Source organism: Gastrolobium bilobum, unplaced genomic scaffold (assembly GCF_033153095.1).
Source record: "Gastrolobium bilobum isolate Gb01-03AN ecotype WA unplaced genomic scaffold, APGP_CSIRO_Gbil_v1 utg5726, whole genome shotgun sequence".
Taxonomy (NCBI): domain Eukaryota; kingdom Viridiplantae; phylum Streptophyta; class Magnoliopsida; order Fabales; family Fabaceae; genus Gastrolobium; species Gastrolobium bilobum.
This window is the reverse complement of record NW_026896804.1, coordinates 455,505-482,389: the sequence shown is the minus strand read 5'-3', so window position 1 is coordinate 482,389 and position 26,885 is coordinate 455,505. Positions and strand designations below refer to the sequence as shown.

At 34.2% G+C, this 26,885-nt stretch overlaps 4 protein-coding genes across 5 annotated transcripts; 1 reads left to right on the top strand and 3 right to left on the bottom strand.

The window, feature by feature from the left end:
* Positions 1-315: 315 nt before the first annotated feature.
* LOC133302110 (UDP-glucuronate 4-epimerase 5-like) lies at positions 316-2,873 on the bottom strand. Its single transcript, XM_061501850.1, has one exon. The coding sequence runs from the start codon at positions 2,529-2,531 to the stop codon at positions 1,251-1,253; it is 1,281 nt and encodes a 426-aa protein (XP_061357834.1). The 5' UTR covers positions 2,532-2,873; the 3' UTR covers positions 316-1,250.
* Positions 2,874-4,191: 1,318 nt separating this feature from the next.
* LOC133302144 (uncharacterized) lies at positions 4,192-9,106 on the bottom strand. Its single transcript, XM_061501893.1, has 3 exons — positions 8,809-9,106; positions 5,741-7,415; positions 4,192-4,653 (listed from the first exon to the last, which is right to left on the bottom strand). The coding sequence occupies exons 2-3, from the start codon at positions 7,410-7,412 to the stop codon at positions 4,298-4,300; spliced, it is 2,028 nt and encodes a 675-aa protein (XP_061357877.1). The 5' UTR covers positions 7,413-7,415; positions 8,809-9,106; the 3' UTR covers positions 4,192-4,297.
* A 2,232-nt stretch (positions 9,107-11,338) lies between these two features.
* Positions 11,339-12,524, top strand: LOC133302081 (uncharacterized mitochondrial protein AtMg00810-like). Its single transcript, XM_061501805.1, has 2 exons — positions 11,339-11,394; positions 11,516-12,524. Exons 1-2 carry the CDS (start codon positions 11,339-11,341, stop codon positions 12,522-12,524), a joined length of 1,065 nt encoding a protein of 354 aa, XP_061357789.1.
* A 4,872-nt stretch (positions 12,525-17,396) lies between these two features.
* On the bottom strand, positions 17,397-19,279 carry LOC133302115 (MYB-like transcription factor ODO1). 2 transcript variants are annotated; one of them, XM_061501856.1, is made up of 3 exons: positions 18,926-19,279; positions 17,767-18,313; positions 17,397-17,726 (listed from the first exon to the last, which is right to left on the bottom strand). In XM_061501856.1, the coding sequence occupies exons 1-2, from the start codon at positions 19,186-19,188 to the stop codon at positions 17,773-17,775; spliced, it is 804 nt and encodes a 267-aa protein (XP_061357840.1). In that variant the 5' UTR covers positions 19,189-19,279; the 3' UTR covers positions 17,397-17,726; positions 17,767-17,772. The 2 variants fall into 2 exon arrangements, with proteins under 2 accessions (XP_061357840.1, XP_061357839.1); XM_061501855.1 differs by having other exon boundaries at positions 17,397-18,313.
* Positions 19,280-26,885: the final 7,606 nt, after the last annotated feature.

Below are 26,885 nucleotides of genomic sequence, written 5' to 3'. Positions count from 1 at the left end.
CGTTCCGGTAATCCAATTCAATCCTGGAGCTTCATCGCGTCCTGTGCCAACTCGTGCCCCGCAAAATTGCCCTGTTGAGTTGCTCGTATATACAGTTAACCAAATCATCGAATGACACTAACGTCTTTAACTAATTGAAGGCTAGGAGTTACGTTTGTGCTTATTTAAAGTTGATAACAGCGTTTAAAATTATATACTTCCAATTGTCACATGTTATTTAATGATTCCATGTACAGTATATAACAGAGAAACAAGTTTTAATCTAAATATATAGGTTTCTCTTGGTCGAGATTAGAGCATGCCAAAGTCCGCAGAACAGCCACTTCTGACAAAAACATCAAACAGTTTCTAGGAAGTATTTTGAACTTTTTAAATCAGCTATCCTCCTAAAAGAAACCACTGCTCCCCAGATGACAACAGTCTCATACATAAACTGATACATATTTATCCATCTGGCTCTCTTAAAGTCTCTTTTCATAACAATAATGTTCTTTATTACTCACTCTTCAACAAGAAGTTGCTGCCACCAAACGGCATACATACGCGAGCCAAGGAGACTAAATATACCAAGTGATAGACTAAAACCAAACAACATCATACCAAGTTGCACTAACGTTACCATTGGCTAAACGAGGGTCGAGGCCGAGGGTAGCTAAAAGTAGCTCCATACCAATACCAGCACATTGCAAGCAAGCTCTCTGAACAAACATACAGACCAAAAGATATTCCTGTCCACGAGGATTCACAAGGCTGATCTCCAAGCCAAAAGCATATTGTATTCTTACGAAAAGTACTTGCACTAAATGCTGGCAAACAGGCAATTCAGCAGTCATCAACATGACAAACTAGTTTAAACCTACAACATGGCTTAACAAATTCGTAGTTCAAACCTAAAACATGGCAAAACATGTTCGTAAGCGCAATGACTGACTAATCGTTTATGGAATAAATCTACACTGTCAAATAAAGCAAAACAATTTAGCACCCCCTGAAAATGGTTTGAATGGAAAACTCAAAAGAAAAGAGAGGGTGCACAACACATAAGGAATATCAATTTGACCTCTTAATAAAAAACTGTACAATGGCTAACGTAAAAAGGCAAACATTCGAAGATTAAAGTCAAGCAAAATTAAAGAGAGAAGAAAGAGAGAGAGAGAGAGCATGATACTAGTTATTCCCTAATACAATTGGAAGCCAACAATTGTACAGGCGAGATTAGACAATGTTTTGCAGCAGAGCAAAGATATGAATCACCAAGCACTCTTGTTCTTAGAGGCAGAGTAAAAGTCGAGGTACCACCGCACAAACTTCCTGAGTCCTGCCTCCAAATCAGTAGTAGGCATATAGCCAAGCTGCTTCTGTGCTCTGCTGATATTAGCATGTGTAAAGGTAACATCTCCATTTCTTGGCATTGGCATTACCTTCCTCTTTGCCTTCACCTTGAGAAGCTTCTCCAATATGGTGACAAGCTCAGTGACGGGCACAGGCGTAGTATTACCCAAGTTAAAGATCCTAAACTGTGCAGGTCCCTTCTTCTTGCCGCCACTACCAGTACTCTTCTTAGCAGTATCCAAAGCCCGCAAACAGCCCTTCACAATGTCGTCAATGTAAGTGAAATCTCTGGCAACGCTTCCACCATCAGGGGCTTCAAAGATCGTAATCTGCTTCCCCTTGAGAATATCCTTCGTGAAGAAGAAATATGCCATATCAGGTCGACCCCAAGGACCATACACCGTGAAGAAACGCAAACCAGTGATGGAAAGACCATAAATATGATTATAAGTGTGAGCGATTTCTTCACCAGCCTTCTTAGTCGCAGCATAAAGACTAGCAGGTTGATCCGTTCTGTCTTTTTCGGAGAAGGGTACCTTAGAATTCAACCCATAAACGGAACTTGAAGACGCATACACAATCGCAGGTTGTGGGTTCGCCGATTTACAAACTTGAAGAAGATTCACAAAGCCAGCGATGTTGCTGTGAACATAGGAACCTGGGTTCTGCATGGCGTAGCGAACCCCTGCTTGTGCGGCGAAGTGCATCACGTGTGTGAACGCGACAACATCAAAGAGCTTGTGGAGGAGTGCGGAATCGTTGATGTCACCCTCAACCACGAACACCCCAGCGCGCCATAGAAGCTTCTGCCGAGCGTACTTCAGGTTGGGGTCATAGTAACGGTTGAAATTGTCCATGCCGAGGACGCCGTCACCGCGCCGCTTCAACGCCAGGGACGCGTGGCTGCCGACGAAGCCGGCGGCGCCGGTGACGAGGACGGTGAAGCCGGAAGCGGTGTTCCTACGCGCGGATTTGCTGACGCGCTTTTCCCAATCGGGACCGCCCCAGGAATCGCGGCGAGGGGCTGCGGCGGGGGAAGCGGAGGGAGGGGAAAAGATGAAGAAGAAGACGATGAAGGCAAGGAAAATGAAAGACCATAGTGTGAGTTTAGATAATCTCAGGCGATGAATGTACGGTGGATACTTCTCGGGCTTCCACTTCCCTGCTGTAGATGTTGATGGTATCGGTATGTTGTTCATTGACGACACTGTCTTCTCAGCTGTGACTTTTGATATATTGTAATAGAACCCTAATTTCAGAGACCACTCTGCTTCTTGGGACAATTTTTCTTTTGTGCTTGGAATTTAGAAAGAAAAGGGTTTGATTGAATCTCTCTTATATAACAAATTCCAATTATGAAATCAGAAAAAGAGGGAGATGGTGGGTATTCTCAGAATTTGCTTTGAGGATTTTGACTTTTTACTCCTATTGACTCTTCTCTCATTACTTTGTGCATGTGCGTGCTTGCTTCCACCGCTGCCTCTTTAAGATATATATTCATTGCTATTGTTGACTCCTCTATTGGTCTCTCAATGATTTCTTTAGTCGAATTGGGTTTTCTCTAATAAATCTTTTTTCTTCATCTGGCGGATACTTCCTTTTTTTTGGAGAGGGGGGATTAGATAAAAAGAATCTGCTCTTAATGGATAGTTTTTTTTTTTTTGGGGAAAAATAGTTAACAAGAATCTGCTCTTAATGGATAATCATAATAATCTTTGAAAAGTTTACTCACCCAAATTCAACTGTTTTTGCGTGCAAGTAATAGCGGAGAAAGAGGTAATTTTGTATTTTCCCCTTTGGATCTTCCAAATAATTCTGCGTCATTTGGTTGGTACTCTAGTATGAACTGACCTTATCCGTGTTACAATTCTAAAAAACAAAGTTTGTTCGAGCATCAACTAACCTTGTCAGTGATACAGCCCTACAAATTAATTCCCTATTTTTTAAAATATTTCAATCGGTTCATTGCTTCGCAACTAATCCGATTTGGGGCGGATCCAGGATTAAGACTTTAAACCCCTTCCAAAAGTGATATTGAAAATATTCGAACACATGCTCTCACCCCACGAATAAATCTTTAGTACTACTGTTGTACCAAGATTCAGCGCATCTCATCAATGAGAACATTACATATCAGAGGAGAGAGAAAAAATTTGACAGAAAAAACAGAATTTTAACTGACATGTAATATTTTCATTGGTGGGATGCACTGAATCTTTGGTACAGCAGTAGTACCAAAGATTTATTCCACCCTCACCTGCTCAGCTATCATGCGCCAACTCCGTTATTAACATTTGCTAGAAATTAATTCCCTCTAACGTAGTACATAGTCAATAAAACAAAAGCTTTGATGCTATTCATTTTATGGCTTATATCTTCTTTAAATTTATCATGCGCCACTTTTTTTTGAAGTAGGTATTTTATCATAGGGTTTATCATCTATCATTTAACATGACCACAAAAATTTTCCTACACACGCAACATTTTGTGGGGCCCGCAGCAAAAAAAAAAAGAAAAACTCTGGCACGCAAAACGAATCTCTATAACATAACACAATCACTTTTCCTACAACATAACTCTTATAAAACCCTTTATCATATCGTCTGTTTTTTCCAATTTACAATAATATCTTTTATCATGTATCGTACTTTTCTTAATGAGTTATTTTTATCATATGTTTGTCGTGTGTGTATTATAATTATAGATTTGTGGTCATCTAATCCATTAAACTGCACCCATAAGATTGTCTCAGGGTTGTTAGTAATATTTGTGCGAATTATATTTATACCAAGAGCCTGGTCAGAATTAAATGGCTTTGGTAATTATAGTATACAAAGAAAGTAAAAGAAAATCGTGGGTATCATTAATCAATTTGACCACTAATTATTTGTTTTTATATATAAATTTCAACTACTACCTAAATATTATACAACATGATTTAATTAAATTTGCACTTACCTCAACGCTAAGGACTCCCTCCGCATTGAAGGGGCAAATCGTCCAACCACGAATCATCCATAAGTTGGGGTGAAGATTCTATTTCAGTGGGCCATTCACAGCTAACATCTATTTCATCATAGATAATGGGTCTAAATTTTGTTTCCCTGCGTTGGAAAATGGCTTGTAACCAAAGATTGCAATGCACAAAAACCAAATCGCTGAATTTCTCCAGCTCCACTCTGTTACGTTTCTTGTTATGTAAACTCTCAAAAGTGCTCCAGTTCCATCTGTACCAAAGGGAACTACAAGGTTGGGTAAGTATCTGTACTGCAGCTTTCTGGAGCGTGGGGATTTCATAACCATAACTGGCCCACCAGTCGCCTAGATATCCATAAAATTAAATAAGCAAAAAATTTCAGAAGAACAAAAACACAAGACGCATGTTCAATTGAGAAAAGACAGTCAGTTGGACTGTACTGTAAAGAACCTTGAGATACACCACTCTAAAAGCTAGCTCAAAGGGTGGGAGTGCCCAAGGCCTTATAAACTCCACATTAGTTGCACATACAACCAAGGTGAGACTATATATCTCAACACGCCCTCTCACACAAGAGCCCATTGGGCTTGAAGAGTGGACAATGCAACAGGCCCAGCCTACCTGTGCTAAGAAACGCCACAAGAGAAAGTGGGGGGCGGCGAGGCTCTGATACCATGTAAAGAACCTTGAGATACACCATCCCAAAAGCTAGCTCAAAGGGTGGGAGTGCCCAAGGCCTTATAAACTCCACATTAGTTGCACATACAACCAAGGTGGGACTATATATCTCAACATGTACAAGAATAAAAACTTGTCAAACATCTAAAGATATAATCCACTACACCCAACTGTCGTTTTACTTTTTTTTGGGTACAACTGTCGTTTTTCTTGTTCATAATATCCTTGATACTTAAAATTCCTCTTTATACAATACAATACAATACAAGGGCTGCAAGCCTGTAACCATTTTCTTACATATCAGTAAAATGTACTAGAACTGTTGACTGAATGAATGTAACAGGTTGTTCTAGGGATCAGAAAGTTGGGAAGTTATAGAATTAGTCAGGTGGTTATTGCGAGAAAGGCAGGGGCTTAGCTTAAATAGGAGGGGTTTAAGGGAGAGTAACATAGTTGTTAATATTGAAAACAGTGCAGTGGCTCAATTGTAAGGAACAATTCTTAGAGGAGATTTCTATCCTTTTTCTGTTTAGTTTCAGATATCGATAACAGTCTCTATTCATTCTTTTCTCTCTTCCATTCTATCACTCAGCTCCCTCATTCGCGGTTTCCTAACAGGTTGCAACAATTTTGGCATACACTATTGATAGGATGCGACAATAAGGGAGCATCAAGGAGAAGTATGTCGCACTCCAACAATGATCCACTTTACAACACAGAGCAAGGTATTCAATTGTTGAAGCAGAGACATACCTGGGGTGTTCAGTGTTCTTCCCAAGACAGCAAAGTCAGTCCCCATCGCACCTTGGGCGTTGATGTAAATAGGAAGTTCTTTGGTTATTTCCACTTTCTCTTTATCTGTAGTTGCAATCTTAAGCATGGCTTCTTGAAACCCATTCCTCATCCTCAAATCTTTCTTGTAGTTTGGATTGTAATAAATTGAAGGATTAAGAAATGCAGCTGCAGCATGTAACGATGAATGAAGTTGCATGTTCCATCTCCGATCAATTATATCCCAGATTGGCATGTATTTCTCCTCGATTCCCTTATAATAGGCCTTGATCACATCCTTTGCCCTCTCTATTCCTTCATATATATAACCTATAGCAGGCATGTCACCATCAACCATCCTTAGGAACTTAACCAGAGGTTCAGAAACATTCACAGCTTCATGCGCATACTTCCAAAATCTATCCGAATATAGCAATGACTTAATGGCTTGCGCATCTGGACGCCGGCTATATATGGAAGACAACCACTCTGAATGAGAAAACATATGCTTTAAACTATCTTCATGTAACACTATAGACCTTAAGGAAAGGAAATTAGTGATAAATCTAGTAATTTTTGGCCTGATTAATTCCTTCCCGCCAGTGAACTTTCTCGTTATATTCAAAATCCATGCATGACTATAAATGTAATGTGTGATGGTCTTTGCCTCTTCCAGGACTGTGCTTACCCAATCTTGTCCACCAATATCTTCTAACATCTTATCAATACAATAAGCAGCACAAGGAGACCAAAACAAAGAACTATACCTCGCCATGAGAAGCCTTCCAGCACAAACATAACTAGCACTGGTATCTGTAATAACCTGAACAACATTTTCTACACCAAGCTCCAAAACAACCGACTCCAGGAGTTCAAACAAGTAAGTACTGTCATCTTCACGACCTGAAACATCAACTGACTTCAAAAACAATGTTCCTTTTGGGCATGCAACTGAAAATACAGCGAGTGATCTTGTCCTACCATCAGACCAGTTATCGCATAAGACTGTCCATCCGGTTTCTTTCCACTCATCTCTGTATTTCTTGTAATCATTGTGAATATCAGTTTTCACTTTTTCCAAAAGAGTAGACCTTAATTTCTCATAGCTTGGTGCTTTATAGCCTACCCCACACTGAGCTACAGCATCCACCATCTCCTGATAATACACGGATTTAGCAGCACTAAAAGGAATAGAATTATGAAAGAAAAATATGGCAAGTTTTCTGTCAGCATCATCCTGCTTTTGCTTTTGGGCGTCATCCACTAAATGCAGGGCACTTGGTGAAGGACGTGGAAATAATAAAGATGGACAAGCACTACCATTCTGCCCACTGGATCCATGGTTATGATGGAAGCCACCACTGGCGGATGAGCTATTCTGTTGACCATTAGCTGCAGTAGCTTGCTCCGGCTTCTGTTTCTTGGGAGTTTTTGGTTTCTTAGGAGTTCTTAATATACTTTGAATGTGGTCCCGTACATCAGTTGGAACTTCTGTGCAGGGAACGATGTCTTTGTTTTTAATTTGAGCCAAGTGAAATTTCATCCTGTATACACCTCCACTGAATTCCCGTTGACAATAATTACATCTGACCTTCTGTCTAGTTGCATCAACAAGGACACAATGTTCCCAACAGGCATCTCTTCCACGAACCATTATCTTAAAATGCATATTGACTCAGTAAGGTTCTTATAAAAATATTGACATGTTAAAATTAGTTTAAAATATGGAAGTGTGAAGGAACCATATGATTACTCAAGATGAGCCACCACGAAGGACAACAAGAAAATGGTTATAACCAAGAAAGTTGAGCATAATTAAATTTAACAGATAAAATAAGATCAATATGCAATCTAAAGAGACAAAGAGGCTTTGAACAGATCACAAAACAGAATCTTACAATAATTATAACATTTGTGAATCAGGAAATCAAATTTCATCTTGGTCTACAATAATCCATACCATTTTTCAGTAGTGGTGTATTTAGCATGAAACCAAAATTACAATAATCAAACCAAACAAGCAGAGGAAACGACAAGCAAGCTTGGGTTTGCTTTCTAATTCAGCAAAAAATAATGAAGACTAGAACAACAGAGCAACGGAGAAAATAATCTTTGATAGAAAGCAGATAGCAAGAAGATCAAAAGGCATCCAATGATGTTTGACATAACTAACTGCATGCCTATCATAAAGGTTGGCTCAAATTAGTGGACCAACTTATCACAAGCCATAATTTTCAAAGAAACACCACATGTTAATTGCATTCTTGCTTAAAAAAAAATATGGTTGAAGTAAGTGATAATTTTGATTCTTGTTCTCCATTCACAGTTGAGCTTTCCTAGAATAACCATTCCATATTTTTCACAAGTAACTATGAGATACCATTGCTATCTTCTTGGGAGTTACAAACAGAGGAATACTTCATGAGATTGTCCAAACCTTGTAAGCTGATTGTTATCCATGGATGCAATATCCTAACCAGTGAGGCCGAATAGGCATTTGGAGTAAATGAGCATGTCAACACAAGATACTTTGCATTGTAGCAGTCAAATGCGAAAGCTCGCTAGCTTAGCCATATATCATATCAGATTATATATGATCCTGGATTTTTAGTTTACTAAAAATGGGTTTTGAGTTTCATTATAATAATAATAAAATGAAAAAAATAAATGTGCATCAGTTTGTAAGATTCAGCACCAACGAGATTTTCTATGCTAATCGTTCAGTAGCATAATAACTTAAAGGGTTAAATTGAATTAAATCAATAACTTCGTCTTGAAGTTACCACTCATGACTCATCACTAGAACTAGAAGGCACTTCATTTCATGACAGGCAGAAAAGCATAATTTCTTGGCCTACATTGACAAATGCATTTATATCCTAAATTAATAAAAAAAAATAAAAAAAATGTATTCAAAAATAAAAAATAAAAAATAAAAATAAAAAATTGGAAATAAGAGAGAAAATTATGTGGAAAAAAAAAATACACAGGACAAGGGGGCAAAAAATACACAGAGATAATATGATGAATTCATGAAGGAGAAAGGGTACCTGGAGGTTTGAAAAACACAAAAGCAGTGGCAGCTCAAAAGCGAGAAGTCCCAAAATTTTTGGGTTGGTGAATTAAAGAAAGGAAAGCATAGAATAGAAGAATGGCGATATTCTTGTGTAACGCTTAGTAGAAATTGAATAGAGTATGAGTGGGAGTGTTTGGAACATCTGATTCAGATGCAATTCCACGTTTGGATAAACATCAAATTACAGGTTCGTTCCTCGGACGAAGAGGGCAGTGAGAGAAAGGTGATGGACCCTATAAATGTAAATATTGTGAGATGAGATGAAAACGGAAAAAGGAAGTCAAAACAACTGCCACGGAGAAGAAGAAGAAGAAGCATGGTTTGTAGTCTGTTACTCTCTGATCTGTTATGAAATGAGAAACTCGGAAATTGTTAACTGACAACAATGTCAGAACTCAGAACACGAAAACTGTATTGGATCAAACTCTTCATTTCATGCTCAGTCAGCCCGTTAGATTTTTAATCCTCCCACAAGCCCAAACCTACCTTTTTTTTTTGGGTTTTTTAACGTCTAGTTTTCATTTTTTAGAAAAAAATTTACTATTTTAATAATATAATTTTATGTTATTTTAAATGAAATGATTGTGTTTTGGTGAATTTTTATTTTTTCTCTTTATCGTAATATTTTCTCTTTCTCCCTCCTCTTAAATTTATGGAAGAGAGACAATATAAAAAACTATTAAATATGTTTAAAATATAATCATTTTACTTAAAATAACACAAAGTGTATCATTAAAATGACAAACAAATTATTTTTTGGTATTTTAATGTGAAGCTTTTAAGCATCAGTTAAAAAATTAAAAATAATAAATAATAAATTAAAGTATTTAATATACCAAAATATTGAAAAGTGTTTAATATTTTATTTAAGTAATTAAATTAAAAATATTTTTTATTCATTAACATGTGTCAGTTTATAGTCTTCTTATGTTAATAAATTATTAACCTAATACACACTCTTATACAAACAGTAGTTTATTTGAAATAACTTGTATTGTTTATATATTTAGAGTATAAACATGTTACTTTCGATTTACCAAAAAATGTTAATTTCAAAAATTATATTACGTTAATTTGCATTAAAAAATTTAAATTAATAATCCACCAAAAAAAGTTAAAATTAATTTATATTAAAATCTATTATTACTTGAATAAATGGACATTTGTTTTAATAATATTTATGTAAATTACAAAAATAAAAATTATTATATTTTATTATATATTTTTGAGCTTAAAGGATTGGCCTCCCTATTGCGCCAATTTTTTTTATTATTGTCTCAATTTTATTAGTTTAATTCATATATTTTATTTTGTTATTCAGGTTGACCTATTGGACTCGACCCATTTAAACCAATATGTATTAACATATTAGTTCAGCATTTTGAACTGTCGCAATGATGTACCATCACTTAATGCATATTATATTTTGTTAGAGCAATTAAATAAATTTTCTGTTCTATATTTTTATAAACTAATTAGCCAATACCATGCGCTCCTACGCTGGACAGGGGTGTTATATGTTCTCTTTTCTATCCATCTTTCACTTTTTTCTACATTTTTTACGCATGATTGCAATTTCTTTGAGAATACTCATTGTCAGAATGTCTTTTGATTCTCGTACAATTCATGAATTGATTTAAGTCACCAATTAAAAATGGAGAATTGTCATACACACAAAAAAAGATGGAGAATTGTCTTTCACTTCCTCCCTGTATCCCCTGAATTAATCTGGGTTGGTCTAACTATAGGTCTGTTTTTTATAGCTTGGGCTCCTTCAACCGGCATGTAAGGTTTAGGCTGAGACTTTGGGTTTGGAAGCTTATACTCTTTATCATGGAGTTCTTTTACCTTGTGTTACTTCCTGCAAAGTTGTTCTACTTTTCTCCTTTGACACCTCCACATTGTCAATGAGCCCATTAACAAGGTCATTGCTAATCTGAATTGTAAATTCACCTATATTAATATTGATCAGACCAATCCAATATGAATTGGGCTTGACCACACATGGTTAAAATTTTGAAGGCTTTGGGTTGAATGTAGTGTGTCATGGACTAATGTTGTTTGCTGAGTAGGTAGTACATGTGGTGCTTCCCAAGTTCAATGGATCTGACTGGGGTACCTGCAATGACACTCCGACACTCAAATCAGTATCAATGCAAGACTTATGTAATATTTTTATTGGAATTAGATGATCATACATGGGTTTGTACCCTTCATATATATAGCAAGTCTTATGCCGCCTCTGGTAGGCGGCATCTCCTTATTAGTTGTTATGGACTGTAGATTTTATCTGTCTCAGTTGGTGCCTTTTAGGCCATAGGTCTACATATTTGCATGTCTTCTTAGAGTGGTAGCAAGCTAGAACTGTCATTCGTGTGTTGATCTGTGAGCGCGGTGGATATCAACTTATTACAGGATCCTTCCTTAGCCTTTAAGTTACATAAGGCGATTTTGAGCAATGAAACCATTGCGCTCCTTTCTGCGCGATGATTATAACACGCGTTATGGGGCCTGTATACTTATTTGGGCCTGTTATAGGCTTTAACCCTCGTGGGCCTATGTTATTATGCTAAGAAAATCCCTATATGAATTGAAACAAGCCAGCAGGCAGTGGCATTCAAAACTCTCCACTTCCTTATTTTCTTTAGGCTATATTCAGCTGACCATTCCTTATTTGTTAGACGCACTGATGATTCATTTACGGTTCTCCTCATCTATGTTGATGACATTGTTTTGACAGGAGACAATGTTGCTGAAATCCAACGTGTTAAACATGCTTTGGATTCTCAATTTCGGATTAAGGACATGGGATCATTGAGATTTTTTCTAGGCCTTGAAATTTCTCGAAACAAAAGTGGGATTGCTGTCAACAAAAGGAAATATGCTTTTGAAATTCTATCTGATACTGGTTTATTGGGAGCCAAACCATCATCCACTCCTATGGTTCCTTCTCTTCATCTCTCTCACACTAATGGCACTCTTCTTTCTGATGGAGATGCTTTATCCTATAGACGTCTTATTGGACGTCTTCTATATCTCACCACAACATGCCCAGATATCTATTTCTCAGTTCAACAACTTAGTCAGTTTGTTGGTGCACCCACTTCCACTCATCGTGTTGCAGCTACCCGTGTTCTTCGTTACATAAAAGGGACACCTGCTACTGGTTTATTTTTTCCTTCACATAAATCCTTACAACTCAGTGGGTTTACTAACTTAGATTTGGCCTGCTGCCCTGATACAAGGAGATCCATTACTGGATTATGTATTTTCTTAGGTTCCTCATTTATTGGTTGGCGCTCCAAGAAGCAACCTATTGTTTCTCGATCGTCTAGTGAAGCAGAATATAGAGCCCTTGCTACTATGACTTGCAAACTCCAGTGGATCACTTATATCCTTCGAGATCTTTGTGTGCCTTGTTCCACTGTTGCGCATGTTTACTTTGACAACATTTCTGCTATTTGTCTTGCCAAAAATCCCACGTTACATGAACATTCTATGCATATTGAAATAGATATTCACGTCACTCGAGAAAAGCTTCAAGTTGGCTTGCTATGGCTCTTTCCTGCTACCTCTTATGACCAACTTGCTGACATATTTACTAAAGCCTTACACCCTTCCTCTTATTTCTCCATTATTGCCAAGCTAGGGCTTCGTGATGTTCACTGCCCAGCTTGTGAGGGGTGTTGAAGGATATATACAATACTGATGCAGTTCATACTACTCATACTGATACCACTCATACGTTACATGCACCTCACAATAGCTGATGTGGAATCAGTTTGTTAATTTCATCATTTACGAAGATTGGTTATTCTTTCAGTTAGATTAGTTTCATTCTTTCTGTTTACTTCTCAAGTATAAATGTAATAATGGGTAACTGATGTAATTCATTATCATCATAATATCAAGGGAAAACTTCAAAAAACCCCTATAAGTTTCTTGAGAATCACTTACCCCCTCCCCAAAATTTTAATCATTTACACCCCCGCTTAAAACTTTTTTATTACTTACCCCCCTAACTTCATTTTCCATCCAAGTTAAAGTTAACGGAGTTAATTTTATAAAAAAATACCAAAACTATCCTTAAAAAAAAAAAAGAATTAACCCTTAATACTAACTAAACACCTTACGGGGGAATTTTTTGAAGTTTTTTTAAAAATCTCAATGACCAAATGGTGAACACTGAAAGTTTGAAACTGTAAGGTATGTATCCCATATATATAAGAAGTATGTCACGATTTTCAAATCAAATACACAAATTTCAAAAAAAAAAAAAAAACACCACAACATACAAGGGACATCATACAATTATTGTAATATTTCCTCAAACTACATGCAGCAGTTAAACATAGAAACTTCACAACAAAAACTTAAAACTTAATATTTCAATGGTGCTGCATATTTTTGTGATCTGACCCTGTGTGCCAGTTAGTAGGCTAAGGTTGCTCATCTTGATCATCACATTACCAAAATCTAGTCTGAAGAGTAATGAGTTTGTGGCATACTCCAAAACTTTTTGATTCGTGGAACCACCATTGAAGAGTTGCTGGTCAGAGTGAAAAAGATCCTTTTTGTTAACCAAATTCCTGTAGTAAGCACTGTCAAAAAATTTCTTGCTGCAGTGTGTTATTTCTTGCTAGCCATAAGGTGCTTAGTTAGTATTAAGGGTTAATTCCTTTTTTTTAAGGATAGTTTTGGTATTTTTTTTTATAAATTAACTATGTTAACTTTAACTTGGATGGAAAATCAAGTTAGGGGAGTAAGTGATAAAAAAGTTTTAAGTAAGGGTGTAAACGATTAAAATAATTTGGGAGGGAGGTAAGTGATTCTGAAGAAACTTATAGGGAGTTTTTGAAATTTTCCCTAATATCAAATTACAAAGAAATTTTTCTCTTAAGAGTGGATTCCAAAACAAATGTGAAGATTTTTACTCCTCTTATTGAGAAGAATTTCTAGGTTAAAATCATCTTGTGTTGCATTTAGTTTAATTATTGTATAATTATGGTTGTAACAATTGTTTTGCTTGCATTCAAGCATTCATAACATCTCACGGAAAGGGAAATTACCCAACACCAATTTCATTAACAAGGCCAAGAATTTATTTAAAAATTTTGTAGACAACCACTCATTTGCAGCGCCAATGTATAAGACTGCAGTACAAAGTCTAAAGTCTAAACCATGTTGCACCGACATAGGATATGGACACGATACGACACCCAACACATTAATTCTAAAAAATATTAGATTTTAATACATTAGGACATATTTTGATATTAAATAATATTTTTAATATATATAATATAGTTTATATTTAAAAGATATAGTCATATAACCAATCAAATATTTAAATTTTATAACATAAATATAAAGCAAAAATAACTTTTCATGTCTTGTTAATTTTTCATGTCAAATTTCATAACAGAAAATATTTAATTTATAAATTTTTTTGTATTTAGTTTAAAAAATAAAATAGAATAAAATATTAATTTACATGAACGTTGATCATGTGTCAATAGACATTGACTACGTGTCGGAACTCCAACACATATTTTTCAAAAAATAAATAAAAATGACATATCTGTGCCTCTATCCACTTCACATACGGCGAGCAAGTAGCTTGGAGCCTTGGACCGCTCCCACAGAATCATATGATCCACAGATCCAATATTTCAATTCGCAATGAATTCTCCATGAGACCAAAGTCATTTGGACCTGTATATTTGTCCGGTAGTTCCCAACGCTCCGTTTTTTATTTTCGTAATGAAATTCTCTATGCGAAGATGATTAGGAATGTTTGTCCAACGCAATTGGATTTGTTTTAACAGTTTATTTTTGGAAATTATTTCTCTTATGTATGGGAGACAAATTCTCTTATATGTTGAGAGATAAATAAAATAGGGCTTACTTAAAAAAAAAAAACAGTAGTCACAGTTTTCTATTTGAGAGACTATAATAGACTATAATTTCTCTTTATCTTTATGTATTAAGTTCAAGAAATATATTAGTATTCTTGCTACTTGTTTAAATTGATGAACAAACTTCATTTTGCAATTTCTGCCTAAACTTGTACCGTAAGAAAGTCCAACCTGACATAATAAACCTGCGTCAGCACCATGTAATTTTATAGAGAGCTTGCAGTGACGCACACGACACTTAATATAGACCAAAATAAAATATTCCTTTTTTATTTATTTATTTACAATCGTGATAGAAGGTGAAAGTAATTATTTAAAAAAAGAAGAAGGTGAAAGTAACACAACAAAAGAGAGATTGAATCATGTCATCATCAATTTTATATAAGTCGAGTGTAAAATTATGATCATGCAAGAAGGGAGGCATTGAACACGTATTTCATTTTTTTCGTTTCTTAGGGTACATATAGTGTTGAAGTCTTTTCTTTTTTTTTTTATGAAGAAAACGATATTGGTTACAAACGATATCAACATATAGTTCATCTTTAGTTTTAACCAAATGAATTTTTCCAAAAACGATATTTCGGGAAGTAACGTGATGGTGAAGAAAGAATTTAGCTCTTTTAAAATTAAAAATATGTTTTAAAGAAAAAATAATAATTATACCTGTTAATTAAAAAATTAATAGAATAAGATATTGTGACAAACAAATAATGTTACTATCAATGTTACTACCACATCTTAACCGTTGATTGGTAGAAATCAACGGTTACATTTATTGCGAATTAATAATTAATTAATGAGTTTGATTTGAAAAATGATAACCGTTGATTGACGGAAATCAACGGTTAAGATGTGGTAGAAACATTATTTGGTTGTCACAATATCCTATCCCAAAATGAATAATTAAAATTGTAATAAGATATGTGTATATGTATATGATTATGAAATTACTAAAAGAATTTGTTGATTTTGGAATCAATAATTATTACTCTTTATATATATAAAATTCGTCGAAGATTACTGGAGGAACGAAAAAATCCTTGTCGGGTTTAGGTTATGGAGTGAGTCGCCCAATTGCGTTGTTTACTTTTTAAAATGTTATCATGAGTACCACCACTAAGCACTTAACTAATGGAGGCACTATCAAGTCCAGAGATACACAATGGATCAGAAAGTTCCTCAAAGCGCAATTTATTTATCCAAAGCTGATTCCCTGATTAAGTGTACTTTTATTAGTTTATACCAAAATGATGATAAAGTGAATAAGAATAATTGGAACAAACTCTCCCCATGGACATTGCGATCGCCATTGAATTACTTTTCAGTTTAATTTGTCGAAAGCTAGTGAATTATAGCATTCCTTTCTTGCCACGTACATTGTAGCTCAAGATGAAGCAAATAGAATCTTACCCCCATGCTGGGAATATACTATGATCCAGCAGCCACTTGGTTATTGCCTAGCTATATAAGTTTCTGGGATTGGGATGAAGTACCTATGCTTTTACATTCATCTGACAGTGTCTACACAGTTCATATTTTAACTTTTGGCTTCTGTAAATATGACTTTCTATTAGTTGAAATATAAGTAAAATGACTTGGGTTAGTTGATGCGAAGCTTGTTTGATTAGTTCCCATATAAATGGTAGCATCCAACTCTATTCCTAAGGCCCCTTTGGTATGCAGGATTTATGGAAATTTTCGGAAAACTGAATTTTTCTAAAATTTTAATTTTCAGATATTATCGTAAATTTAATGTAAAAATTATATTTCTGAAAATTGAGATTTCCGAATAAATTTTTTTTCTCTTCTATCAAGTCATTTTAAGAATTGGTACGATTTTAGTACGATTTCGCAAGTGTAAATAAGCCCATTACGGATTCTTGTAATGGTAGCACTGTAAATACTTGTTTTTTTTTTTGTTCTTTTAAGAATTTAGTTATTTTTAAAGTGACAGTGCACTTTAGAGAATAAATTACCGAGTTATAATTATTAGTTGGAAAACTGAAAAATATATATTTAAAAAACTTTATAAATTATATATGTTTAGACATTTTATTATAATCTCGTTTGTTAACAGTTTTAACTTCGGACTACATCTTTTAAAGTGCATTCGTCGCGAGTTAAATTATATTGGTAAAAACTGTGATAAGCCCTTTTGTTTTTATTGGATGACCATGAACTCGTACAATAAAAAGGTAGTCTATTTCATTTTATAGATCCCACCTCAACCGCTTTCAAAAAAATTGAGATTCCTCCTCTGAATACCGAAGTAGCTTTGTTACATGATTAAAGAAAGGAAAGTGATAAATGATAATGGAATCGAACTAGCAAAAGGTGACGAACTGGGGACATACACACACAGAAAAAGAGAGAGGAAGTTGTTCTGCATATGATAACAATCAAGCACTATTCATACATTAAAAAGAAAAGTAAAGAAAAGCACTGCTGTGCTTCATTAAAATGTCAAAAAGTTATTCCGCAATCAAAACAAAAAATGCGCTCCACCTTCACCTGTGGATTCAATGTTCGGGGGACGGGGGGTAATTAATCACCTTCATCTCTCTGTCTATCCATCTCTATGTGACATAAACCGGGGAATGAAAAGAACATAGTAGAATTTATAACCACAATAAAACAAGATTTTACCATTATTTTCAAAGTAAACATCTATGTACAATAGGTTTTATAATCACAAAACCTACTAGCAAATTAATTGACATTTCCCATATGTTTTGTCCCTCCTACCATACACAAAAAGATTACAGCATTTCCAAGAATACGAGTAATGTGGCATTTAGGGGATTTGGTTTTCTATAGTTCTTGTGATTTGGTTGGCGAGGAGCCTCATAAGTGGAAAGGTTTTCCGTCCACCTTCCAAAAATATTCTGTAACGTACTAGGTAGATAAAGTTCTACACCAAGAACCCAAATTTAAGCCCATGGTATTTTGTCACATGTACAGATTTGATAGCATACTCTCTTTCTTTTAAGGACAATTCATTTCACCAGATGTACTTCTTGCTAATGCCCTTTTTCCTCCTTTCCTATAGTTTGTGGTGCATTTGAATCAATCTCACTGAAACAATTAAAACCAAAATCATGAATACCAAAGTCCTGGCAGTCCAACAACCAAGCACCGTTATCTTCCCAAGATGGAAAACCCATGTCATTATTTGTATTATCTGCTTTAGGTGTACTATCCCATAATGCATCAAACAGTGGAGTTTCATCCAGCCACAAGCTGTTTATTAGAGATTCATCGCTGCAAATGCTATCCAGCAAAAGGGATTCTTCTCTGGAAGAAATCTCAGCGGGTGATGAGCTCGAATTCTCTTCTGAGTTGAGAACCCCATCATTTTCCTTAATCTGATGGTCATTGCCAGCTTGTGGCAAATGCTCTGCAGGGGATGAACTGTCCATGGACGAGACTTGTTTGTTAAGAGGTTCATGAGTAACGGGATCAATACCCATCTTAAGGAGCTTTTTCTTGATGTGGGTGTTCCAATGATTTTTAATTTCATTGTCTGTCCTTCCTGGTAACCTGGCAGCAATCTTGGACCACCTGAGACAGAGCAACTACACCAATCAGTCATATATATCAAAATCCAAGACCGTAAGTTAAGTCGCAGCATTTACGGATAAGCTTGCTGTGGGGGTCTTTTCTTGGTTGCAAAGAGGACTTATATCAAATAAACCGCGTTGATCGCTTTAAGTAAAATCTTCAATTGAATTAGTGCTATTTATCTTGCAACCAATGAGAATATGTCATTATTATTCACCCAACGATCATTTCCAATTTAATAACTTTTACAATGTACAAAGAGAACGGTAATTATGCAGGCCAATAAATTATCTTCTAAATAATAAGTATATAATAAGATTTATACAACCATATTCTTATATGGTCATTGTTTTATAGTTTTATGCCTATAGCTCTGCTTTTCAAATTTATCAAATACCATTTGGTGGGCACACCGCACACCATGCATGTCTTAACATTATGTATGGTTAATACAAAAAAGTCACAGTAATCAATGGTTAAGAGTTCCACGTAGTTTAAAATATGTTGGATGGAGAAACCAAAGTAAAGAACATGGTTCATTGTTGAAGAAGCTCTAAACGCAGGGCAATGTATGAAGTATGAAGGTGAGCTTGTGAAAAGTGAATAATTAACCTGTTGCCAAGACGGGCATGGAGGTCGATAACAAGCTGCTCTTCTGCTTGTGTGAGGAGCCCTCTCTTCAAGTCAGGTCGAAGATAATTAGTCCAACGAAGACGGCAACTCTTGCCACAACGCCGAAGCCCAGCAAGTTTTGGCACAGCTCGCCAACAGCACTGGCCATTGGTGAGAATGAAGTTGATGAGTTTCTTGTCTTCTTCAGAAGTCCATGGACCTTTCTTCACCCCAAGTTTGTCACAGCAAGGTTGCCTCCCCATACCACTAACACAACACCACTAGCTAGCTAACCAATACAAACCTTCAAACCAATACAAAAGTCTCTCTAACACTACCTTGTTATGACCCAAAAGTTCCACACCCACCTTTATATAATAAAGCTTGTTCCTTTTCCTGGCTAATTGTTATATAAAAAAGAAATATGCATCCCAAAACACTCAAATAGGAGGCAGAGAAAAACTGAGGGGGAGGTTGGGGGTCCACCATTGAGTTGTGAAAGGTACGGGGGAACTAATATGGGGTGTTCTGGTGTTTATAGCTGCATAAAATGGGTGACGCTGAAAGATTGGTGACCCGAAGGCAGAGCTACATGTAAGCATCCCAAAAAGAAACAAATAAAAAAATAGTGTGTGAAATGATTAATCTTTTACATACTTCTTTTAAATTCCACTGCCCTGATTGCACTCTTACTCAACCATTTCGTCATCACCACGTTTACGTGTCTTTATTAACAGTAGATTGTGATACGGTGTAGATGATTGTTAGAAGTGTTTTGGTCCGGTTGAGCAAGATAACCGCTTGATGTGATGAAACTTGAAGGAGATGTGCTGTGTGTGTGTAAAATGATCATCTGTGCTGTGTCATGTGTGTGGGACAACAAGCTGCTCTTAGTTTGAAAACATTAAAATATTACTTATATTTTTATTTATTTGACATTCTTGTTATTCAGGAATTGGACAAAATCTCTTCTGTTTTGGAGGCCACAATTTCGTTTTTCCTCTATTTGTCCCACTTTACAAATAATAATTCCCAACTCACTTTTGTCCGTGACACACTCTATCTAACCTGACATTAATGCCTAATCTCTCATGACCCATGCCTTATTTTTCGTTTTACGAACTTAATCAATTAATAAAATTGTGACCATTCATTGACCATAAAGCATTCCACCGAGCCATGACTCCACTATATTTGGAAGGATGACTAAAAGGATTGAAAACAAGTGGTTCGGATTAATTTTATCAGTCAGAGTTGCAAGGAAAATGTGTGAGAGAGCGATGCGTCTATAAGCTGTTCAATGGCAGCACTGTGCTGATAGAAGCAAAATGCAAACGATTTTATTACAGTTATTACTTATTATCTTCTATGGGTCAATTTCTTTATTCTCATCGCGTTCGCCCCACAAGTAACTATACTATTCCACTTTCGCGTATTCTACATACGGACATACCAAATAACAATATAACACATTGCGCGAGTTTCTGGGGTATTAGAACAATAATGATATTCCATGGAAATGGATCCTCTTGCGTTAAAAAAATATATATGATAAGGTCGTGTGTGAGAAGATCATAACCATACAAAGGTAAGTCAATGGTTATGATCTTGTAATTATCTATTTTATCATTTTTCCTCTCTTCTCCTTTATCTATTTTTATCATATTTTCTCTCTCTTCATTTATTACCATTGATCCCCTTTGTATAGTTATGATTCCCTACATGACATGATCATATGAATTTTCACATGAGAGAATCCAGATCTTCATATTCCATAGCATACGATTCAATTTGTATGTGTGGCGAATCTCGGTTAACCTATTTATACTTATCGTAGAATAGATGCCAGATTGCCAGCAACTTAAAACTATGAAAACAACTTAAGGACACACACTTATATCTTTTTAAGAGTGATAAAAGAACAAATTATGGGGAGAGAGAATGGAGGAAAAAACTTGTAATTTAAAATTTAAAAAAATACATTACATTCATATAAAAGGATCATCCTTTTAAATGACAAACACTAAACTCTAAAACTATATTGGGGAATTTTGTTAAAAAAGGAAAAAGAATTATTATTAGGGAAAATATTAAACGCCAACAAAATAAAAATTAGGGAAGAAGTACATACATTAGTGATTTGGGAAATTACATGTTCCACTTTCCACTTTTCAAGTCCCATTTATGAAGAAACTGTATTCTTTGACACCATGTCTGCACAATCTAGTATCTGCGGGAATAATTATATCGTAATAAAATTAGCAAAAGACTAAACAGATAATGGTTGTTATTTAGAATATATTATAATTTATTGCCAATCAACTACTAATAGGAATGCGTTTCTTTAGCCTGGGACAAGAAAAGACAGAGCTAGATATGTAATGTTTAAAGAGAAAGTAATATTTACAAACTTTTTATTTATAAACTCTTACAAATTACATTAAGTATGATTGGTTATCCTTCAATCAAGAATATATGATCGGTTATACTTAGTGTAATTTGTAAAAAAAATTGTAAACGGAACATTCCTCAATGTTTATTATACAAACAACAACGGAGGTATGATAATTCGACGGACAATTCATTGAGTTTTTTCTTTCTCTGTTAAGTGCCTGTTTGGATTCTCTCTTTTTTAAGCTACAAGCTACTTATAAGTATAAGCTAGGCCAAACAGATTTTAAAAAAAGCTCTTATAACGAAAAGCTCTTTTTTTTATAATGAAGAAAAAAGCTGAAAACTAAAAGCTCCTAGGAGCTTTTTTTTAAGCTCTTATCTGTTTTTTCTTGAATTGTGTGCTTTTTTTTAAAATGAAGAGTGATAAAGATAGAAAGAGATAATTTTCTTAAAATATGTGTTTTTAAGTAATTTTTAAGCTAAAACTTTTATGTAATTTTGAAACAGCTTTTAGCTTATTTTTTTAAGCTTTTTTTTTTTTACTTTAACTTATAAATAACTTCTAACTTAAAAATAAGAGGATTCAAATAGGCTTTAAATCTGCTCCGTCGCTCTAAAGTTCAACCAATATCATACAGATGCGTGCATGTCTTAGTAAAAGTAAAATTAAACCACAAACTTGGTTTTGTATCTTTGACACGGACTAGACATGAACTTGTTGATACTAACACGAACCATAAAGCAGGTTGTGTTTCGTCCACCTACGCCTAATTAATTCTAGATTGTTCCTTTGTCGGGCCAAGTTCTTAGCAGATTGGTTGAACTAAGCATTCTACCACCATGGCCAAAAAAAGGAAAAGTCAATATCTTTCATTCCGTGCGAAGGAGATCATATCAAAGCCAAATATTTGATCTAACAACTCGACCCCGTGATGTATACTTATCCTTCTGATGGATCTATCATGCGACTCTTTAATATAACATTTTATTACATGGTACCTACAGCTTAGGTGGGGGGTAGTTTCTAACCCCAATTTTTGGTATTTGACTTATTTCCTTTGGCTTTTGCGCCAACGTATATATGTGTGTGTAACAATTCTATTTGTGGTTTTTTTTTTTTTTGTGTGTGTGGGGCTTGTAAAGGCTTATTTTTATTTCTTGATAAGAAAATCCAAGTATATAGTTTATTAACAATATTTTGGGATATTTTGGAATATTATGATATTTTAGAATTTTTTATTTTTATTTTTGCTATTTTATATAAGAGTTTTAATTATGTATAAATCGATTATCAATCAATAATATCATTTAAAAAAAAAATATTTCTATTCTTAATAAATGCTTAGTGTCGAAAATCGTGTCAATTACTGTATAGATTCTTCTACTGTATAGTTAATCATTAAAACCAAATATATATTTTTTTGTTCTTTCTATAAAGTTGAGTATTTTCTTTTTTATTTTTTGGTAATAAAGTTGAGTAATTTCAATATAACCTTAAATCCAAGTATAAAGTGCTACGTGTCGAAAACCGTATTCAATTGCTGTGTTGACTTGCAAGGCACTATACGTGAGATATCTATTAGCACGAGTAGCATCATTATCTGTGATGTTCTACGAATCAATACATACAATTTCCCATGAAGAAGTAAATATGACTGCTAGACTTCAATCACTGATGACTGGGATAAACTATATTCATACTTCGATCCGGATCTTTTTGTGTGAAAAAAAAAATTGATATGATGATGTGAAAAATTATATTCATATAAATATAGATTAATAATAATAAAGAAAGAGAGGTTTATTGGAGAAAAAAAGAGAGAAAATAATATTGAAATAAATAGTTATAAAATTATAACTGTTTATTTACTTTTATTTTCACATGACCATATGATGTTTTTTTTTTTTACATGAAAGATTCATTTCCTTCATACTCTAAGTATATGATTAGCTACTAACAAAGCTAAGCATAGTTGGTAGATAATTGGATTTCTTAAACATATTGATAGGAATTTGATCTCTGGTCGTATATATGAAAAAGACTTTATTGAGAGAAATTTACTCATTTAATGTAATCTTTCGCCTCAAAAGAATTACTCTATAACTGTTAGCCGGAGAATATCTTTAAAACGAGAGAGAGTATATGATTAGCTAAATTGATCAAGGCAACAAAAAGAAACGGTTATAAGTTTCAGATTGAGTTAGCAAGAGTGTGCATTATAATGTTATATAAATTTTTTTATTTATGTTTAATTTATAAAATATAAATAGTTAGAATAAAAATTTGATAAAATTAATTTATTTTTAATTTCAAAAAATGAGTTTATAGTCCAAAAACACATTTGGCCAGAAATTATAAAATAAAACATTTATTTTTTTGAACACACTTTTACTACAAGAAATTTGATAAATAATGACTTTTTTTAATCAGTTATGCTTAAACCGCATCTAAATGATATTCAAAGGCGATTTTTGCTGACAGTTATATTGATTTGAGGCAGTTACACTATAATCGCCTCTAAATGCATATTAGAGGCGGTTAAAATGACTGCTCACATTGAACATTTCTAGGAGGTTGCAGTATAATCGCCTCCAAATGTAACAATTAGAGGCAGTTATATCATAAGTGCCTTTAAATGTATATTGAACGCGGATAAAATAACCTTCCGCATTGAACATTTAGAGACGATTTAGGTATAATCGCCTCCAAATGTAGTAAATAGAGGCATTTTTACTGTAACCACCTCGAAATGTTCAAAGAGGACGATTGTTTTAACCGCCTTGTAACCACCTCCAAATGTATATTAGAGGTGATTAAAATAATCGTCCCCGTTGAACATTTTGAGGCAGACAGAGGCTTGCTTACATAGTTTCGAGCAATAATATTCAAAGAAGAAAATTTCTTTGTTCAGCCGTTAGATTATCTTCAAATTTGGTCAATGGGTTCTTCTCTTGTAATACAAAAAAAATTGGTATATTGAAGGCAGTTATAATAACCATCTCAAAATATCTTTTGGAGGCGGTTATTCCAGCGGTTCATGAAAACCGCCCTAAATTGTCTCGCGAAGATGGTAACTTCAATGGTTCATTAGCAGCCTACTAAAGCAATTAGAGGCGGTTTAAACCGCTTCAAAATTCTAAAAAAACTACCTCAAAATACCAATTTTTTGTAGTGTTTTATTAAATACACACATCATAAAATGTGTTATCATGATTAAATGTACATTGTTTATCAAATAAATATTCTCTCTCATAGTTAATAAAATTGAATTGTGTTATCAAACACATTTTACCTAAAAACTCTTTTTAAGAACAGAAATTAAAAATCATCTTCCAAAAAAAATAAAAAAGAACAGAAATTAAAAAAAAAAATATTTTTCTAAAAAAGAGGTTCAAATAATATTAAAATAATTGTCATGCCGACCGTAAACAACCTTATTTCGTCGGTGGGACAATGCGAGTTCAAATTATAGTAGGCAACTCATAGCGAGTGGCATGGGCTGAAGAATCTTTGTACTCTTTCAATTGACTGGTAATTAATTTCGGAAGCAATTCAAAATGAGTCAAATATATAAAATTGCCTGTAGTCTTAAAAAAATATTTGACAAAAATGCAAAATCTCCTTCGATTTAAGCCTTTGACAAATAATTTCAATGTGATTTTAAAACTTTGTCGATTAACCAAGTCAAACTTTTAATAATTAATTGACAAAAAAACTTCCATTCAAAATGACACAAACAAAAGCTTTAATTGAAAATACAATTATTCATAATCACATATTTAACTTAATTAGGACGTTGGAAAAAAAATACTGAAATTTCAACGTAATTGGTCCACTTCATTTTTATTTTTTTATTTTTTTCACAAGATAGAACTATTTGTTATATGTTGACAGTCTATATGCTCACAAAAAATTGTTCATCAAAAAAAGGAAGATCGAATGAACTGATTTGGACTTTAACCATAATATTAGCCAGCAAAGAAGGACAATATTCAATTACACGGATTGGCACTGAATACTCATTATGAAAGTAAGGTACAAAGACGTAGGGTGATAAGAAGCGATGATGTAAAAGCTAATTAAGGGTGGCATTGCTTGAAAGTTGGAGCTGTCTGCACCCATTACTGTAACATTTGTGAGTTCATTATCAGATTTATCCCCACGACGGTTTCCCTTTTCACAGTTCTACTTCCTTTCTTCTTGAATTTTCTTTTGCACAATTTAATTATCATTTTGTCAAACGATATAAATATTTTGAAATTTAATTATAAATAATGGGGAACAATTTAAAGTATGCTATAAAATTGTTAGATTCCAACTTAATCAGTAATCTCAAATTTAATTTTGAATATACAATTGTAAAAAGAATCGAATCGGATTAATCAAATAATTTATAAAAAGATAGATAAATAAAAAATAATTATAAAATATTAAATATCCTCCACCTATCTATAAGTCAGCAACCATGCCAATAAATTATTCCGTCAAAAGTTCAATTAAAAAAGTTTTTTGTTATCTAGCCTTTTTCAACAATTTAATTTAATGTTTTAAACATCATACTAGCTAGACTGGTCGTTGTACCAGTTAGACCATGAAACGGTTATGTGTCTTCGATCGGTTTAAATATTATTTGATTCAAATGCAAATTTAACCCGTGGAACTAATTGAAACATACTCGGACTTCGCCCAATATTTTGTAAACTAGAACGAACTGCTATATTTTCTTTTACATTTTCAATTTGCAGATTCGGTTTAATCATGGTTCAACCACAAATTTAGAGGAATGAACTAATAGAATCACTCTGTATATTCTTTCTGATTATAGTGCAAAAAGCGAAGGGACTTTAATTATTTTTTTTGTCTTCGAATGTTGAAAATTTGTTAATAACAAATTTCTGATCCAAGTAAATCATTAATGTCTCCTTGTTATTTTTTGCTTCTACGGTCTTGTATCTCCCGCATTTGATTTATAACAATATGATCTTGAAAAATCATAGGTATAAGATTTTCTCCTTTTATTGCCTTTAGTATATAGGCATAAGATGTTCAATGCCGAAGAGGTTAGGCCAATATATGTAAGAAAATATATGATAATCCCGTGGTCCAGAATCCAACCATTAACTTCACTTTAGCATTTCTTACTATATTCAACCGAATATTACATAGTTTTATGTCGAATAAGAGACTATTTTAATAAATGAGGAGCATTTCAAGGAATAATGGTGCTGCGTGTAATTGGCTCATTTTTATTTTGGTTGAAAATTGGCTCATTAATTCAAGGGAAACATTTTAATAAGAAAAATATTAATTTCTCTTTAAAAACTAGTGTAAAGAATCATTTCAACCCAAAACCTTAAGGTGTTGGGTGAATATCTTCTTAGTTTTGAATGATTTATATTATTCTCTTATACACCCCCTCATGCAAAAAGGCTTTAGGCTTGAAGCGTGAACAAGTCCAATTTTTGTTTTACCTTGTCTTATTTTAATTCCAATAGAAAATGGAAGACAGTGAAGATCGAACCTTGTGGTCATTGAAGCTCTGATAGTAAAGAATCACTTCAACCA

Coding starts and splice junctions, on each gene's coding strand:
- LOC133302110 (XM_061501850.1), bottom strand. CDS start 2,531: ATGAACAACATACCGATACCATCAACATCTACAGCAGGGAAGTGGAAG.
- LOC133302144 (XM_061501893.1), bottom strand. CDS start 7,412: ATGGTTCGTGGAAGAGATGCCTGTTGGGAACATTGTGTCCTTGTTGAT. Junction 4,654..5,740: donor AAGAACACTGAACACCCCAG/GTATGTCTCTGC, acceptor ATGGATATCTAG/GCGACTGGTGGGCCAGTTAT.
- LOC133302081 (XM_061501805.1), top strand. CDS start 11,339: ATGGGGCCTGTATACTTATTTGGGCCTGTTATAGGCTTTAACCCTCGT. Junction 11,395..11,515: donor TTTAACCCTCGTGGGCCTAT/GTTATTATGCTA, acceptor CTTATTTGTTAG/ACGCACTGATGATTCATTTA.
- LOC133302115 (XM_061501855.1), bottom strand. CDS start 19,188: ATGGGGAGGCAACCTTGCTGTGACAAACTTGGGGTGAAGAAAGGTCCA. Junction 18,314..18,925: donor CATGCCCGTCTTGGCAACAG/GTTAATTATTCA, acceptor GCTCTGTCTCAG/GTGGTCCAAGATTGCTGCCA.